The sequence below is a fragment of the Phasianus colchicus genome, chromosome 21, assembly GCF_987193195.1.
Source record: "Phasianus colchicus chromosome 21, bPhaCol1.hap1.1, whole genome shotgun sequence".
Lineage (NCBI taxonomy): Eukaryota > Metazoa > Chordata > Aves > Galliformes > Phasianidae > Phasianus > Phasianus colchicus.
Genome location: NC_143456.1, coordinates 878,097 through 896,790, shown reverse-complemented (window position 1 = coordinate 896,790; position 18,694 = coordinate 878,097). Strand labels below are relative to the sequence as shown.

The following is an 18,694-nucleotide window of genomic DNA, read 5'->3' as shown; positions in this document are numbered from 1 at the left end:
CACTGCAGTTCTGGGGCTTGGGAGCAGTCTCCTGGAGCCCTGGGCACATGGGCAGCTTTGTCCAGTGCTGCTGTGTTGGCTGGCACCGGGACGCAGGCGCTCCTTTGAGATGGGTGAAGAGGAAAAGTGCAAGTTCCCTTCTGCAATCAGCATCTCCCCGCTTCGCTCCTCAGTCCCATAATTGCTACCCACACTGTAAGAAATCAGCTACAATAAACCCCAGAGTCAGACTTCGCTGCCTCATGTCTCCTTGCTATATCAATAATGTGAATAAACAGAGGAAGAACCACCCTGTCCAGTTAGGGAGGGTGGGTGCATTATACGGTGTGCTCACACAGATCTCCTCCTGGACAAGGAGATGCACACACCCAAGTGGCCCCAAACCTCCCTGGAGCACACACAGCACATCTTTCCCATGGCTAGTGTGCAGGCTGCTCATCCTGAGATGGTTTTGTCAGGCAGTGCTGGGCCACATCAGCTGTTGAGATGATGATCCTCCTGCACTGAGCTGGTGCAGAGCAAATGTGCCATGCAGGGGTTTTCTGCTGATGTTTATTATTTTGCTTTTATTCTAAAGTGCTCAAAGACTCCTCAGCAGAACACATGAAGCTCATCCCCTCTACTGCTGGCTGTCCTGAACATGTCCCTCTGGTGTGGTTGCTTTACACAGCACTGTACAGTTTTTATACTGAATTCTGACTGCAGTTTGGTTCTCAGATCTCTGGATGCTCCCACTGTGCATTGAGAAGTGACTGTGACTGGTCAGCAGGGCCAGACCACAAGATGTTTGCCCAAAATCTGCCTCTGTCTGTCCAAGGCTGGGTGGTTGCTCCATGTTGGGAAGGGAAGAATTTCTTCCTCATCTCAACCTCTCCTCTTTTAGTTTAAATCTTTTACCTCTTGTCATCTAACTATGTTCCCTGATAAAGAATCCCTTCTCAGCTCTCCTGTATGCCCTGTTAAGTGCTGGAAGGCTGCAGCGAGGTCTCCTCTTCTCCAGGCAGAACAGCCCCAGCTCCTCAGCCTGGCTCCACAGCAGAGGTGCTCCAGCCCTCTGAGCCCTCCTCTGGACCCGCTCCAACAGCCCCACATCTTTCTTGTGCTGGGGGCCCCAGGCCTGGACGCAGGACTCCAGGTGGGGCCTCACGAGGGCAGAGCAGAGGGGGACAGTCCCCTCCCTGCCCGCTGCCACCCCTCAACCTTAGCAAAGATAACACAGCTCAACAAACTGTTAGTCACTTACTAAGGATCTGTTCTGGCAGAGCCTCTTAACATCAAGGCACAAGAAAACACTGCAGCAAGTGTAGGGAAATACTGCAAAGACTGCTATTTGCTGCTGCTCTTTCCTGTGGGCATGAACAAAATTGGAAGACAGAACATGGGCAGAATCAAAGGCTATAAAGACTTGTGAGCACAATTGGAAAATGTTAGAGCCCACATCTTCTCAGTTTTGCCAGCTTAAAGAAAGAGAGAAGCCTGAAATAGATATGTAATGCACATCATCTGGCTGCGAGGCTGGTGTTGGAGTGAGGGTTTTGGTTTTTACAACAATGGGGCTTTTTGTGAAGATTATAACCTGCCTGGGAGGGGTGGGATCCAGAAGAGGCCGGGCAATCCATGGCAGCAGGCTGGCCAACCCAGCATAGGCAGGCTTTAAACTGGAGGACCTGGGGTCAGGGTCCATAAAGGCAATCCCATTATGAACCAAGGCAGTGAAGATGCTCTATTTCACAGAATCACAGAATCACAGAATTGCCAGGGTTGGAAGGGACCTCAAGGATCATGAATCTCCAACCCCCCTGCCACACGCAGGGCCACCAACCATTCCACCTAATGCTAGACCAGACTGCCCAGGGCCCCATCCAATCTGGCCTTGAACACCTCCAGGGACGGGGCATCCACAACCTCCCTGGGCAGCCTGTTCCAGTACCTCACCACTCTCTCCGTAAAGAATTTCCCCCTGACGTCCAACCTAAATCTCCCTTCCCTCAGCTTAAAACCATTTCCCCTTGTCCTGCTGTCACTCACCCTTTCAAAGAGTTGATTCCCCTCCTCTTTGTAGGCTCCCTTTAGGTACTGAAAGGCTGCAATGAGGTCACCCCGCAGCCTTCTTTTCTCCAGGCTGAACAAGCCCAGCTCTTTCAGCCTGTCCTCATAGGGGAGGTGCTCCAGTCCCCTGATCATCTTCGTGGCCTTCCTCTGGACCCTCTCCAACAGCTCCCTGTCTTTCTTGTACTGGGGGCTCCAGACCTGGACACAGTACTCCAGATGGGGCCTCACAAGAGCAGAGTAGATGGGGACAATCACCTCTCTGTCCCTGCTGGCCAGCCCTCTTCTGATGGAGCCCAGGATACCATTTACCTTCCAAGCCACAAGGGCACACTGCTGGCTCATGTTAAGTTTTTCGTCTACCAAGACCCCCAGGTCCTTCTCCACAGGGCTGCTCTCAAGGACCGCTCCTTCCAGTCTGTAGGGATGCCTGGGATTCCTCCGGCCCAAGTGCAAAACTCTGCACTTTGCCGTGTTGAACCTCATCAGGTTCACCCAGGCCCACCTTTCTAGCCTCTCGAGGTCCCTCTGAATGGCATCCCGTCCTTCAACCATGTCAACCACACCACTCAGCTTGGTGTCGTCAGCAAACTTGCTGAGGGTGCACTCGATTCCGTCATCGATGTCATTGATAAAGATGTTAAAGAGCACCGGTCCCAAGACAGACCCCTGGGGGACGCCGCTCGTTACCAGCCTCCACCTGGACATGGAGCCATTGATGACCACCCTCTGTCTGCGGCCTTTCAACCAGTTTCTTATCCATCGAGTGGTCCACCCATCAAATCCACATCCCTCCAGTTTGGAGAGAAGGATGTGGTGGGGGACCATGTCAAAGGCCTTGCTCAAGTCCAGGTAAATGACATCGGTCGCCTTTCCTTTGTCCACCGATGCCGTCACTCCATCATAAAAGGCCACCAGATTGGTCAAGCATGACCTTCCTCTGGTGAAGCCGTGCTGGCTGTCACGGATCACACGCCCATTCCTCATGTGATCAAGCATGTCATCCAGGATGATCTGTTCCATGATCTTCCCAGGCACAGAGGTGAGACTCACCGGCCTGTAGTTCCCGGGGTCCTCCTTGCTTCCTTTCTTGTAAATGGGAGTGACGTGACCCTTCCTCCAGTCATCTGGGACAACACCAGACAGCCACGACTTTTCAAATATGATGGAGAGCGGCTCGGCAACCACCTCAGCCAGCTCCTTCAGAACCCTGGGATGCACGCCATCCGGCCCCATAGACTTGTACACAATCAGTCTCATGAGGCGGTCTCGGACCTGCTCTGTCCTCACAGCGGGGGGGGATTTACCACCCCAGTCCCCACCCAGAGGTGTAGGGATGCAGGGCTCAGGGACGGAAGGAGTACTGGAGTCCTGGCTGCCAGTGAAGACCAAGGCAAAGAACTCATTCAGTACCTCGGCCTTTGTGAGAGAACAACAGGAATGTATTGAGCAATGTAATGCAGGGAACTGCTTTGAGGGATTTGGACTTGGGGAGCTCCAGCCCTTCCAGCCCCTGTGATTCTGGGATTGTGTGATAAAGAATTCCTGCAGCAGGTGTAACCTTGAGAGTCTCCCCTATGCAAGGGGAGATTCAGCCATACATTCTGCTTTGGCACAGTAGAGTGGGAGGGCTCTGGTCAGTTTACTGAGTATAGGGGTAAGATGACTGGCTCGTAGTCATATCGGATAGTGATTTAGTTCTGAGCTTGGTGTTAAGCGCCCCGGAATCTCGCTTAAATGAGACAGCATTCAGCACTACCGCTAGTCTGCTGCTGAGCACGGTGCCGGTTTCTCCATCAGCTGGGCTGGAAACAGCTGGGATTGCGGTTACCCCCCGCTGGAAAAAGGCTGATGGTGCAATGGTCAGACTGGGAGGAGAAGGGGGAGCAGGGGAAACGCCGTCATTCTCACCTCTCGCTTTAGGCTGTATGGTTCTGCATTCCCATTTGGAAAGATCCACATTTTGAAACCCAACTCCCTTCTTTAAGTGCAAATTTTCTCTTTAATTCCCCATTTGTTTCATCAAAAATATTCCCCTCTGATTTCTGAAACAGGAGCCTCAGGTCTGCTCCTGGCTAATAGCTGGCAGCAGATGAAGGACATTTCCACATGTCTGTGCTGGTTCTGAAAGCAGTTTTATTCTGCAGGATGAGCACAGGCTGCAGCAGCTGTATGTTCTGCCTGGGTATGGAGCAGCGTAGATTGGGTTTGCTGGCAATGAATGAGATTTTTGTGCTGAAGTCTATGGCCTTCATCTGTAACCATAGAGCAGGAAGAGAATGAGCCCTTGCTGGACCAGGAATACCAAAACGTTTATAACGTCTTGTTCTAATGATGGTCCTAAAAACCCACAGGTGACAGGCCACAGACAAAGCAGTGAACATTGCTGATTTCCAGGAAAAGAGGAAAGGAAAACAGCTCTTGGTATAGAAAAACACCCCCACTCACACCCAGAACCCCAGCCAGCAACGAGTGGTGCAGCAGAGCCCTGGTCTGGCTGCATCCAGTGAGGAAGGGCTGCTATCTGTATGGAGCTGGTTTGATGAGGATGAGGGAGGATTTGCAGTCCCCTTTGCACAGGCTGCCCCATGTCATGCCACCCTTGAAATTCAGCCGCACGGAATAACAGGACGAAAACCACCACCCACCCCCAGAGCGGGATGCACAGTTCTTCCTTGAAGTGTCCTGATCCCAATCTTTAGTGGAGAATTTCATGTTGTTGTGCATGTTACTGGGATTGTCTGAGTCCATGGCATTCCCTGCTGTGCCTATGTAGGAGCCCAGCCGCAGCCGGTAGCCCTGGGACTCATCGTCCAGACTGAAGAGGTTGTACTCTGCGAACCTGATGTTGTTGGAGGCATCCTGGATGACGAACCTGACCTGGTAGACCTTCTGCTTGGCGATCTGGTGGATGTACTCGGTGCCCAGCCAGTAGTCGCCGCGCACGTTCCCAAAGCCGTACTTGTAGGTGCTCCAGGACTCGGCCCAGGTGATGTCTGTGTTGTAGCGGTTCCTCTGGATGACCGTCCAGCCCCCGTCTGTCACGTTCATCTCGCAGTACACCACGATGGGGTGGAGCCCTGAGGGCTGGATGATGTAGACGCCACTGGGGCTGCCTGCAGAAATCTCACTGCAGTCCTTGGGCCAACCTGCAGCAGGAAACAAGTGGTTTTACATCTTATCTGACACAAGGAGACGGTGAGAGCACTCCTTGGTTGGCTCAGACCAAGAAATGACAATGGGGTTGGTGAGAGCACTGCAATACCCATGGAATACTCCTTACTGTTTTTCTTCAAAGCATTTGTCGAAGTGTCGGAGAAGGTTTTCTTGAAAGTGTTTAGGGTTTGTGAAGGCAAGGAGAAGACTGGGGCAGCTAAGACCAGCACACAAGCAAGGAGTAGAAGGCACTGGGTTACTAGAAAAGGGAAAAGATATAAAAACGTTAAGACATGAGGTGGGAAACCTCCTGGCTCCAGCACTCACATGTGAGATGCAGGAACACACAACATTCGCTGTGCTCTGTGCCAGATGGGGAGTGAAGGTCTCTGCTGCTCTGCCCAAGGGGTGAGCAGCTTGCCCTTTCCCTGTCCCCAAAGCCATGCACGAGGCAGGGTAAGGTGGAGCACAGCACCGACAGCTGACCGAGCTGAGTCCTCACAGGATAACCTTCCTGGCCTTAAAGCAGGACCTGACTGGGCTCACCAGCAGGGTGGGCATGAAGGGGTGCAGGGGAGTGCGGCCCTCTGTGTGTGCTGATGCCCCCAGTCCCCATCAGGGCAGCACTCAGAGCCTCTCGTGGTGCCCCACAAGCAGTCCTCCCCAGCCCCACACTCACCCATGGCTGCAGCACGGGGCTCCCTCTGACACGCAGAGCCGTGGGGCTGCAGTGGGAGAGGCACTTGTATGGCCATCTGCAGTGGGTGGGGTGAGCACATCTGATCCACGCAGTCTCCTTTCTCCTGGGGGTGGGAATCCGAGTGAGTTCCCTTCTGGCCCTCAGAAAACAGGACCTGAGAAGAAAGTGACCGTGGTGCCTGGCATACAGCTGCAAAGAAAACAACGCCTGTGCCAGCAAGAGTGCTCAGAATGCTCTCTGCTGTGAGTGCTCAGCTCCTTGGATGAAATTCCTGCTGGGAACGGCATAGCTGAGAGCTCTGAAGGGCGCTGCTTTTGAACAAACACTTGAATGCCAGTCCTCATCCAGCAGGGAGAGCAAACTCTGGGGACTGGAGAGACCTTGAGTGGTCATGGTGAGAATGGAGGGCATCTGAGGTGCTAGGAGCTGGACAAATCCACAGGTGGTTGGGGTGGGACACAGAGATCTGAGAGTACTTAGAAGGCAACAGAGGGGATTGGAGGGTACATAGAGGGGATAAAATTTGCGTGTAAGGAATGGCAGGGGCTGAGGTGTGCATGGAGGGCGGCAGAGGAGATCAGAGCACACATGGATGGGAACTGTGGTGTTGCAAAGCGTGAGCTGGGGGCAGAGAGGGGCCACAGTTGCCCTCCTCCTTTTCCCCTTCTGTTTGCTTTCCTCCAGTTTTTGGATGCTTCTTGCAGGTGCCACGGCCAATCAAAGCTGATGGTGCGTGCCCACGCAGTGACACCCACCCGCACCCAAATAGCTGTGGGTGCATCCCTCAGCACCCAGGAACTTGTCCACATCCAACTTGCTCAAGTGTTCCCTGACCCAATCCTTTCCACCAAGGATAAATCTCCCTTGCTCAAGTCTTTCAGAGCAAGCCCACGTTTTCTCTGCTCTTTGTACTGCAGGAATTCTTCTCACCGTGGATTTCCTATTGAACTCAGCTCCTTGTGAAGCAGCACTGCCCATCAGGAAGGGCGCGTGGGGCAGCTCCGAGATGGTGACAGTTTATCACGAAGACAAGGAGCCCACCACATATCAAATGAGTTTAGGATTCCAGCTCCTGCACTTCAAGGATATCTACATGCCTTTGCACAGGTGCTTCTCAGCACAGAGAGATCTCAGTGCGGAGGACAAGACACGACTGCGTGACTTGTTTGCTCCATTTGGGAAGAGCTCCAGTGCATTAAGCTCCATGACAGCAGCAGCAGCAGAGGTGGTGCAGCTCTGTCCCTGGCCACTCTGTGTTCTCAGAGCATGTCACTGCTGTGCTGCTGCCTTTATACCCAAGCAGTGAGTTGGGACAACAGGCGCTCTCTGGCTGCGTTGGACTCTCTGACACGGCTCTCCTGGGGCTGCACACAGCGGCTCCTGCCTCTGCGGGGTTGAGTCATCTCCTCCCATCCCATACCTTCTCTCTCCCAAAAATGAATAAGACACTATGATTATAATTTGTAACAAAAGCAAAGGCAAATTCTCCCCCAGTCCATACAGGCAAAGAGTCAGGAGAAGGACCCAGAAGTCTCCGCTACACCCCACGGACAATGCACGATGAGCAACTGCTGATGCTTTGACCCTCAGGGAAAGATCCTAGTGTAAGTCCACATGAATCCACACTCCCTTTGGGGCCCTGGTGTCCAGGTCCATGGGGTGCCTGGGAGTCACTGGGGTCTGGGAGGCTCCAGAGATTTTCGGCAGCATCGCCAGGAGGCCCTAGGAGGAGGTGAGAAGGATGGAGAGAGAGCAGGAGGGGAAAGGAGACCTCATATCCCCATCTGTTGGAGGTGAGGGAAGAGGGCTGTGGGGCACCCGTGGGTCCTGGAAGCAACCGAAGGATCTAAGGGTGAAAGTATGGGGCCTTGAGGTCGTGGGGTCAACTGAGTCACCTGTAAGCAGGGCCCTAGAGGGACTGTGGTGATTCCGGAGAAACTGAGGGAAAGTGACAGGGTCTCAGGGGCAGCTAAGGAGTCTGGGGAAAGCAGGGTGCTGTGGAGAGGTCCTGGGTGTGAGTGAGGAGCCCCAAGTATGGGTCAGAGGATAAAGGGAGTCCCGGGGGAAAATAAGATCTCTGTCAGGCGGGGAGTCACAGCAGTCTGTGCTGAGGGGGACATCTGGTCCCCTCACATCTGTAGGGATTCCTGAGGTGCTGAGACTTCAGGGGGGTTTGGTAACCCGATGCAGGTCTGTGAGGGACCCCAGCTACGGGAACGGTGAGTGCAGCAGGTCAGGAGCGCTCACAGCAGCAGCAGCAGCAGCAGCAGCACAAGCCCGATGAAGCCAAGGACCAGTCCCAGCTGCAGGGATGTGGCGAGGTGCAGGGGGGTTCTGCCCCGGGGCCAGCGCAGCACAGCTCTGAACCGGGCCTGGAGCCCCTGCTCGGCCTCCACGCTTCCTCCTGACACTGCAGGGACCCAGCCAGGCATGTGGGGAACTCTTGCCAGGAGCCACACACCCTTGCAGCCCCTTCAGCCTCTGCTCTGGAACAGACCTGGTGGCCCCCAGAGCCCCCACACACCCCATTGCCCCACGAGGAACTGGGGTCAGGGCACATGTGCTCTGCTCTCTCCTCTCACCAGGGCCCCGGCTGTGCAGGCACTCTGCTCTCGTGTAGCCCACCTCCTCCAACCCCGTGCACCCGTGGATCCCGGGGTCCCTCTGCACCCCATGCTGCCCTGGAGGCTTCCGATCCATGCACACCGTTGAGGTAGAAGTACTTGCGGGCCAGGGTCTCAGAGGCGGCCCCCAGGCGACAGGCAATGGTTCCCAGAGTGGGGTCCTGCACGGTCAGGCTGGGTGGTTCCCCAATGCCCCTCCTTTGCAGCTCCTCAAACAGTGCCAGGTCCTGCGTGCGTATCTGGGGCATGGGGAACCCGGCCCATCGGTGCGTGCACGCAAAGGCACCCGTGTCACATGCGTGCTTGTCATGTCCCCATGTGCTCCTCGTGTCCTACACTCATGCATGTGCATTGCACCTCACGTCCCACGCATGCTGCTCACGTGCTCATGTGCACAAGGGTGCACAACACGTGCACGGGTCACTTCCTTCACAGAAGTGCACGAGAAGCTGCACACACACGGAGACCCATCTCGTGCTCACGCTCACCCTTTGTGCGGGTGCTCACCTGTTCCTGCCCCATGCGCTCTCACACATGCTGCTTACAGTGCACATTCATCTCATTACAAGCAATGCCCCCCGCAGCTGGCCCCATACACATAAGCGGCAGTGCCCCCATGCGCAGGCCCCTCCTGATGTCTGTACGCACTGCACGTGCGTGCTGCTTACATCCTTGGCAAACATCCATGTAACCTGCAGCTCGGGAGGGACGGCGAAGGGCACGTTGCAGTGCAGTGTGATGGCTTCATCCTCGTGGACCCACACATCCTGAACTGGGAGCACCGCCAGCTGAACTCACCTGTGCTCATGCACCTGCAGGAGCCGCTGCGCCCCTGTGCAACTGCTGGTGCTCGCAGCAGGCATGGGCAGACACACAGCCTGGGCAGCGACGTCCCGGTCCCCATGCCCCCTACCTGGGCAGTCTACAGGGAACTGGCAGTCCACGAGGCGGCAGGTTGAGCACTGGAAGATGCGGGCCGCCGGCTGGTGCCCTGGGAAGGAGGTGCTTGGCAGTGTCAGGGGGTACGAGGGGAATTTGGGGACGGAGGGATGGCAAAACACAAGGCACTCACCGCAGGGGGGGATGCAGGCAGGAGCTGGTTGGGGGAAGCATCGTTAAACTGGGGATCGCGAGGGGTCCTCATCCCTGTGACGAGCTGTAAGGGCCCAGGCCCTGTCCAGCCCTGGTATGGAGTCCCTGGGGGTGCCTCCAGGAAAGAGATGCCCAGGGAGGGTGGAGACCTAGAGGGGTGTCTGTGTGCCCCATGTGGGGATGCTGGGGGGGTGGAGTCCCAGGGTTCACATGGGTGGGAGTCCTGGATGGGGGTCCCTGCTGGCCCCATACCTTGCTCCAACTGGCTCAGCTTCACCCAAATCATTTGGATGGCTTCTTGCAGGGACACCTCGAAAGGCTCTGGGGGCTCACAGATGTGCACGTCAGACAATGCCCCCATCCCCAAATCTTCCAATGTCAAGACTCCTGTCCCCACTCATCCCACACATTCCCCGTGCAACTCATCTGGATCCCATATACCCATCCCAGAGTTTCATATGCCCCTAAATACCCCCCAAAGCACCAGACCCTCTATACCCTGAAACCCATATACCCTCACCATTCCCCAGATATGCCCTTATACCATGCCAGAAATCCATATATGCTATATTCCCACGGATCCCCATCCAAATCCTCTGAGTCCCGTCCCCTGTGCCCCAAACCTCCCATACGTCTCATCCCTGCTCACTCTTGTCCTTCTGCTTCTCCAGTAAATGCAAGGCATCCATCACGATCTTCCGCAGTGCTTCGCTCTGCCCTGCTCCTGGGACCACAACAAGGGCACTGGGACCACCACATGGTCAGGATTGGAGGCTCAGGGCTAGAGGGTTCCAGTAAGAACTGGAGGAGGGTGAGGGGGCTGATTCCCGGAGTCCTGGTCAGGGCATAGGGGTACTGGGAAGGGTCAGGTATCCCTGAAGATCTCCAAGATCTTGGGTAGCTCTGGGAGTTGTTGGAAGTCCACACTGCATCCCTGCCCAGGGCTGGGATCCATCCAGCATTCCACACAAGTCTGGCATTCCCAGACATCCCCGGGATCCATATCACAGCTGGAAGAGTGCCAGATGGGGCTGAGGGGTGCCTGGGGGGGTCCACCTCAAGACTGGAGAGACCATGGCATGCTTGAGGGCCCCCAGAATGCTCATCTGAGTATCCCATTGAGATGGTGGTCCCTAGGGTACCAGTCAGGACGGGTGACCTTGGGCAGAGGGTCCCATTGGGGTGGGCATCACCACCCACCCACAGTGACGGGGGCAAGTGGCACAGCAGCCTCTGCGAGGGCCTCCAGGCAGTGTTGGTGCTGGGAGTCCTTCTGAGAGCTCCTGGCGATCTCACGGCAGAGCCGGGCCCACTGAATGGGGGGCCCAAAGCAGAGCAGGCAGGGGTGCAGCCCCGGAAGCCAGGGCACCAGGAGCAGCAGGAGGGGCACCCACCGCCACTCCATGGTCCCAGAGCACAGCACTGGCATGCAAGGGTGCCCAGGCAACAAGGGTTCTGAGGTGGGGCCCAGGTGCCTGGGTCATCTCCCGTGGGGATGGAGATATTCTGACACGTGGCTTTTGGAAATGGAGGAGGAGCTCTCGCTCTCCTCATTTTCATCTCCTCAAATTCTTTGCCTTCAGTCCCCACCAATATCACCTGATATCTCCAAACACCCTCTTAACATTTAATTTCCGCCACCCCCCTCCCACCCACCCATTTCCTATAAGCTTATTCCTTGCGCACCCTCAGTCCAGGCTCTTGGAGTCTCCAAATCCCAGCTGGTGAAATCCACACAAGGCTCCACTTTTGGTTTGGTGCCCAACTGTATACAAGGTACCTACATCATTTCTGAAGTGCTTGGTCTCTGGAACAGTAGGAACCACTTCGCATTTGGAGGCAGCGCTCATTGCGCAGCGTTGGAACGCTCCTGGAACTGAGCTGCTCACATTTCACATTTTGTGCTGAAGTACAAATCCCAGATACTGCAACACAGAGGAATATTCCATTCCAAGGTACAGAACAGCAATCTGTTTTCGTAGGAATGGGTAATACTGAGAATCTGAAAACAACTTACAAACAGGTAGGTACGGAAACCAGCGCCAGGTTTCACTGCAGAAACCTCAGTAATGGATAGAGAGGGAACACAGACAAGCCCCGGAGACACCACAGAAATGCAGAGCAGTCACTTCCCAACACCATTTTTGAGATGCCTTAACATGGCAGGTGCAATCTGCGGGCCCTGGCAGGGATCACTGGGGCGACCCTGTGTTTGTGGTTGTGTCCTTAAACACGGGCTCATGTAAGCAGACTTTTTACCAGATCAGCATCAGATTCTTCAGCCACACATTCGTTCTCAATTGACCAGCAGTGCTGCCCGGCAGACACGTGGTCAGTCCTTCTGGCTGCTGGCCATGCATCTGGGACTTGGACAGAGATGGATTCTCGTGTTCTGATTGGAGTCTGGTATGCTCTTCCTAACAGCAGGGTCACCCACGGCCCTTCCACAGCCATTTCTGTGGTTCACACATTATGATCTGCTGGAAAATATTCTGTAGTTGTCTACTTAATGCGGGCCCAGTCTGACCTGCTCCAGAACTTAGGATTTAGTCAAATATTTGAATGAAGAGCGAAATAAAGTGATAAATAAGTTACTTTATCTCTTCATAAGCACGCAGACGTTTTGTTGTCAACAGAAATCAGTCACCAACCCTTCCCACTCATCACAGAAGCTCTTGTTATCCCCCACTGTGGGCAGGGTCCCCAGTGTCCCTCATCTTATGGAAGGGGGAGGGCTCAGTGCCCCCATCTCCCATCAGTGTGAAGTGGGTCTCGCTGCCCCCACAACACAGGGAGGCTCTGGGAGAGGGCTCTGCCCCCATCCCCACCCAGAAAGCATTAAGAGGGACCTTAGAAGTGGGGGGAGCTTTGACAGACCCATCTGTTTTCAACCAAAAACTATCCCACGGGGGGGCATTTTGGGGATCTTTATTTTGTAAATGATCATTTTTGCACCTTTTTTTAAAACTTTATATCAAGTGCTGTAGGGGGGGGTGCCTTACTGTGAGGGGAGGGCAGCTCTGGGGTTCCCGACTCCCAGTGCAGGTCCCTGGGGTGTACTTGTTGGGGGGTTGTGTCTCAGTGTCACCGCAACACGGGGGGATGGCCGCATCAGCAGCCCCCTCCCATCCCTCGCCGCCACGGTGCTGAACCCTGTGGCTGACCCAGACCCTCTTCGAAGGTAACCCCCCCCTTGTTCCTGTTCCTCCCTGACCCCCCTTGGCCGCAGAATTTTATCGCAGTTAGAAGGGACCAGGACTGCCGTGTACTCCCTCTCTCCCACTGAAACATTTTGTACCTGAGATTAAATTAACCTGCACAACTCTGTTTCAGGTTGAAAATGGAGTGTTTGGGGGAGGAAGGGGCATCTGTGTCCTGCTTTGCAGGGGACTGGAATGACGGCATCACGTGGTGACAGCGTGACCACCACGGGGGCTCATCTGGGGCTGCAGGGACCACAGTTCCGGTGGTCATTTTGCATGGCTGGCGTTCATCACGAGTTAGGGCACACGAGAGATGCACAACACTCAGGGCTCCGTCCCATGGTGGGGCCGTCAGGAGCACAGGGCGGCAGCGGCGTCGCGCTCCACCTCAATGGACACGATGTGGTGCCCAGGCACCATGGCCAAGCCCAGCACACGTGGCTCGCTGCCCGGGAACGCATCTGCAGGGGACAGCAGCCCCGTGTCAGCCTCACCGCTGCGTCCCCATCCCCACCGTTCCCCGTGGTCCCGCTCCCATAGCCCTTGGTACCCCCACCGCCCTCCCCATCGCTGCCCCCATTTCATCACTCCCTTCACCCCCATCAGCCCCCGAGTCCCCACTGTCCCTGCGGCCCCATTTCCCACCGTGGCCCCCTACCTGCAGCCTTGAGGAATTCCTGCGCAGAGCCGAGGATGATGTTGGCGTCGCGGTCGGTGCAGAGGAAGGCTCCCACCAGCGTGCGCCCATCCGACATGCGCACCCGCAGGCTGCGGTTCAGCAGTGCCGCCAGGCGCCGGGCGCGGGGCTGCGGCCCCCCGGGGGGCTGCACAGGGGGAGCCGGGTCAAACACAGCCCTATAGAACCTCTGTAGCACCCATAACCCCCAGACATCCCGTGAGCACCGCACAACCCCACAGCGCCCCTGCGGCTCCCAGGATCGCCTGCTGAACCCCATACCCTCTCCGTGCCTCGCCGGCCCCCTGGAGCACTCCCACAGCCACGCCTGCTGCTCCCAGCAACGCCTGCACCGCTGCCACAGCACCCCTCTATCTCTGCACCTCGCACACAGGGCCCCTATTCCCACTCCGTCGCTCCCCACCCACGCTTCTCAGCACCCCACAGCACAACCCAGATGGTCACCTGGAGGATCGCTTACCGTACTCCCAGAGCGCCCGTCGAGCACCCCTAAAGCTCTCGGGACTGCCTGTGGGACCCGCACAGCTTACGGGATCACCTATGGGACCCTGCAGCCCCGCTACGGCTCCCAGGACCCCAGCAGCTCCACACATCGCTACCACCTCTACAGCTCCGCGACCCCACGGACAGCCCCGTGCCCACCCGCACGCCTCTACGGCCCCCTCGCAGCTCCTACAGCCCTCCTACAGCCACCCCGGAGGCCCCGCGGAACTTACAGACTTACAGCCCCCAGCCCCCCATCCCGCCCCACGGCACCCCAAACGCCCGCCCCGCTCACCGCCGGCTCCGCCATAGAACCGCACCGCTTCCCGGCAACCCCCGCGCGGCGGCGGAAGGACCGCGCTTCCCGGCATGCCCTGCGGCGCCGTCGGGGGAAGGAGGAGGGGCGGCTCTCGGATCAGCCAATCAGGAAGGCCGCTGCCAGCCGCGTTGCCATGGAGACGGCGTCACTTTCCGGCGGCGTTGTCGTTAACGGCGCTGCTTTTCGGCGGCGTTGCCGTGGCAGCGGGCAGTCTAAAATGGAATTGACATTGGACTGGATATCTAGAGATCTCTTCCATCCCCTACAGTTCTGTAACGTGAGAGGACAAAAAGGTGCGGGGATAGAGTTTTAATGGCAGGGGAAAGAGCTGAGGAAGGCTAAAATGAGAGGTAGAAAGTGGACATAGGCAAAAATGGAGAGGTTAAAGGAGAGGCTAAACTAATTGGTTAAAGTGGAGGAAGGGGCTACAGAGGGAGAACAGGATGGTGGGGACAGAATTGGGGAGCAAAAGAAGGTGGGAATGACATGGTCTTAAAATGGGGGAACGCTCCCATGTAACACTCCCATACAACTCCCCATATGCTCCTCACTTTATGTCCTTGTGACCCCTTCTACCCCATAACCACCCTACATCCCCCTCTTTGACCTCATGACCACCCCACCCCATGACACCTAAGAAGTCCCATGACTCCCATTGGGCCCCCTTGCACCCCATGACCTAACCAGTTCCTCACCCCGTTCCTCCACCCCTCCACCCCATTAACTCCAGATCCTACTTCTCTGGCCCTCTCATAGACCCTGCCTCCCCCCTGCCCCAGGTGTGCCCATGTCCCCATTGTCCTCTGTATCCCCCATACCCGTGTGCCCCATGTCCTCTATGCCATAAAATCACAGAATGGCTCAGGTTGGAAATAATGTCCTTACCCCACTCCTGCTGTGTGCTGGTTTCCTCCCCAGCTCAGGCTGCCTGGGACCCATCATGGCCTGGAGCACCTCCAGGGATGGGGCACACACAGCTCCAGGCAGCAGTGTCTGGAGCGCCTCACCACCCTCGGTGAAGAAATTCCTTCTCACATCTATCTAAATCTCCCCTCTTTTAGTTTAAATCTGTTACCTCTTGTCATCTAACTATGTTCCCTGATAAAGAATCCCTTCTCAGCTCTCCTGTATGCCCTGTTAAGTGCTGGAAGGCTGCAGTGAGGTCTCCTCTCTTCTCCAGGCAGAACAGCCCCAGCTCCCTCAGCCTGGCTCCACAGTAGAGGTGCTCCATCCCCCTAAGCATCCTCGTGCCCTCCTCTGGACCCGCTCCAACAGCCCCACGTCTTTCTTGTGCTGGGGGCCCCAGGCCTGGACGCAGGACTCCAGGTGGGGCCTCACGAGGGCAGAGCAGAGGGGGACAGTCCCCTCCCTGCCCGCTGCCACCCCTCTGCTGATGCAGCCCAGGCTGCTGGCGGCTTTCCGGCTGCACACTGCTGTTGTCTTCCATCCACCAGGACCCTCATGTCCTTCTCCACACTCTCTGACTTCTCCCAGTCCGTATACAAATCTGGAATTGCCCCCACCCAAATGCAGCACCTTGCACTTGGCTTTGTTACGTGGGCCCACGTTTTGAGTTTGTGAAGGTCCTTGTGGATGGCATCCCTCCCTTCTGTTCTATCAGCTGCACCACTCAGCTTGGTGTCATCTGCAAACTTGCTGAGGGTGCACTTAGTATCATCTGTGTCACTGATAACAGTGTTAGAATACAGGTCCCACAACTGCAGCGTGTGGGACACCACTCATCCCTGCCTCCACCTGGCACAGACATTGACCACAGCCTTCCAGCTGTGACCTTCCAACCAATTCCTATCCACCAAACATCCCACTCCTCAAACCCATATCTCTCCAACTTAGAGATAAGGATGTGGTGGGGCACCATGTCAACGGCTTCGCAGAAGTCCAGGTAGGTGATACCAGCTGCCCTCCCTTTGCCCACCAATGCCATCACTCCATCACTGAAGGCCACCAGGAGGGTCAGCCATGCTCTGGCCTTGTTGAAGCTGTGCCTGGGGTCACCTCGTCTCCCTTGTGCCTTAACATCTCCTCCGTGGTCTTCCTAGGCACAGAGCTGAGGCTTTAAGATTTTCTGATTGTAGCTTCCTTTTGCGTTAGATTGGGCTTGCAGCCATCAGCAGCTGGCTTTGTTTTATGCAGTTATCGCCTTTCCTTTTGTTTGATTATTTTATCCCTATGAGGGAATTAATTGCTGAATTAGCAAAACTGTGGTTTTATGTTGTATCCATTTTAGGGTTTTACCAATTCTGTCATTTTCCATAATAAACAATTTACAAACTTCTTGTGAGTTTTCCTCATCTTACACCATTTCTTATCATGATAATGATAAAAATAATTACATATAATGATATAATTTGTTTGTTTTTTTCCTACTAATTTTTTTCTCAAGGTCTGGTTTGTGGCATTTTGAAGGGGTTTGGGGTCCTAATTTGCTCAAAACAAATAAATAAAATAAGGTAATTAGGGGAAAATTGGGAGAATATAGGTTTTTTCTTTGTAAATTAGTAGAGTATTGGGGGGAAAATGGAAAATTAAATAAAAAAGGAAATTTGGAGGGGAAGTGGGTGAAATTTGAGGGGAAGTAGTGGAAATAAGAGCAAATAAGAGCAAAACCAGGTGGAATTGGGAAAAGTGGGGGAAATAAGGGTAATATTGGGAGAACTTTGGGGAAGATAAGGGTAAATTGGTTGAAAATAAAAGAAAAATGTAGAGGAAATTAAGAAGAAATGGGGGGAAACAAGGAAATTAGGAGAAAAAGGGGGAAAATGAGTGAAATTGGAAGGAAATTTGGGGAAGAACCGGGGAAATAAGGAAAAATGCAGTAAATTAGTGTAAAATGAAGGAAAACCTGGGGAAATGCGGCGGAAGGTGTAGAAACTTACAGGGAAAACAAGCAGGGAGGTGGGCACGCCAGGGGTGTCCATTGTGGCCGTATAAGGGCAGCAGCTGCTTGGCTTGGGGGGAGGAGTCCTAAAAATAGCCCACAGGGACAGGGACAAGGACAAAGCCCAGCCCTTCCCTACCTCACTTGTCCTTTGTCCATCCGCGGTCCTTTCGCCTGCCGTCAACCATCCCGTAATAGCCGGAGGGAGGGGGTGGGGGGGGGGGCGGGGCGGGGAAAATTTAGTGCATGGGCTTTGTCCTTGCCCCTGTGGGTCCTATGGGACTTGAGAGGCTATAGATCCCACAGAGTTCTGTGGCATTCCATAGAGTCTTATAGGGTCCTATGGGCCGGGAGGGGGGGATCCTGTGGGATCCTATAGGAACCCATAGTTCCTATGGGTTGCTATGGGACTTGAGGAGCCCCTGAGGGATCCCGTGGGCTCTATAAGGTCCTATACGGCTCTGTGGGGCTAGGTAGGGGGGTGTGGTGGTGCTGGGGAGGTCTTATAGGATCCAGCAGGATCCTAAGAGGAGCTATGTGGTCAGGGGAAGCTAAGGGATTGTATGGGATAGGGGGCTCATATGAGGTCCAGGGGGGTTCTGTGGAGTTTCTATAGGGCAGAGGGTCCCTAGGAAGCAGGGAGATCCCTGTGTGGTCCTATAGAACTGGAGGTCTCCCTATGGGGCAGGGGGGTCTGAGGAAGGAGGTGGATGGCAAATCCTGTCTGGCCACACCCCCTAGATGATGTATAACTTTTTTGGGAAGTGGGGGGGGGGGGAGATAAAAGATGTCCCCGTAATCAGAAGCAGCAGAGCCTGGGCAGGTGGGAGTTGGGAATGGGGAGCACTGGAAGGGGACTGAGCTTGTCTATAGGGGAACTGCAAAGGAATGGGAGAAACTAAGAGGAACTGGGAGGGTCAATAGGGAGAATGGGAGGGACTGGGTGGGACTGGGAGGGGATATGAGGAAACTGGGAAGGACTGGGATGGAAGTGGGAGCACTGGGGGTGTCTATAGGGGGATAGTGGGAGGAGATATGGGGGGATATGGAGGAACCAAGAGGGGGGTGGCAGGGAACTAGGAGTGGATATGGGAGGGTATGGAGAAACTGGGAGGGGATTGGGAGGGTCCGTAGGTGAACTGGGTTGGGACTGGAATATACTGGGATACACTGGTGAGTTCATGCTGTTTTCTGGACCTGGATTCACTGAATGAGGACAAAAAGTGAGGGAGGGACTGCAAGCACTGGTGTCCAACTAGTGTCCAGCTAGTGTCTTACTGGTCTTGATAACATTGTGGTGCCTTACTGGTTCCTTACATGTGTCTTCCTAGTGCCTTACTGATGTTAGTGTTGCTAATCTTACTGGGATTAGTAGTACTGGTATCTTACTGCTGTCCTTCTGGTACCTTCATGGTGTCCTACTGGTATTAATAGTGTCCCACTGGTGCCTTACAGTTTTAATAGTGTCTTAG

General features: G+C 55.1%; 2 protein-coding genes across 4 annotated transcripts; both read right to left on the bottom strand.

Moving 5' to 3' along the window:
- Positions 1–4,051: 4,051 nt before the first annotated feature.
- LOC149915299 (uncharacterized) lies at positions 4,052–11,253 on the bottom strand. Its single transcript, XM_090122732.1, has 8 exons — positions 10,822–11,253; positions 10,271–10,345; positions 9,874–9,942; positions 9,443–9,625; positions 9,198–9,301; positions 5,885–6,008; positions 5,333–5,464; positions 4,052–5,198 (listed from the first exon to the last, which is right to left on the bottom strand). The coding sequence occupies exons 1-8, from the start codon at positions 11,048–11,050 to the stop codon at positions 4,570–4,572; spliced, it is 1,545 nt and encodes a 514-aa protein (XP_089978858.1). The 5' UTR covers positions 11,051–11,253; the 3' UTR covers positions 4,052–4,569.
- A 54-nt stretch (positions 11,254–11,307) lies between these two features.
- LOC116228245 (N-alpha-acetyltransferase 38, NatC auxiliary subunit) lies at positions 11,308–17,389 on the bottom strand. Of its 3 annotated transcripts, none has more exons than XM_090122735.1 (4): positions 17,362–17,389; positions 14,300–14,535; positions 13,483–13,648; positions 11,308–11,546 (listed from the first exon to the last, which is right to left on the bottom strand). In XM_090122735.1, the coding sequence occupies exons 2-4, from the start codon at positions 14,312–14,314 to the stop codon at positions 11,407–11,409; spliced, it is 321 nt and encodes a 106-aa protein (XP_089978861.1). In that variant the 5' UTR covers positions 14,315–14,535; positions 17,362–17,389; the 3' UTR covers positions 11,308–11,406. The 3 variants fall into 3 exon arrangements, with proteins under 3 accessions (XP_089978861.1, XP_031447857.1, XP_031447858.1); XM_031591997.2 differs by having other exon boundaries at positions 17,221–17,381; XM_031591998.2 differs by lacking the exons at positions 11,308–11,546; positions 17,362–17,389 and adding an exon at positions 12,197–13,285 and having other exon boundaries at positions 14,300–14,531.
- Positions 17,390–18,694: the final 1,305 nt, after the last annotated feature.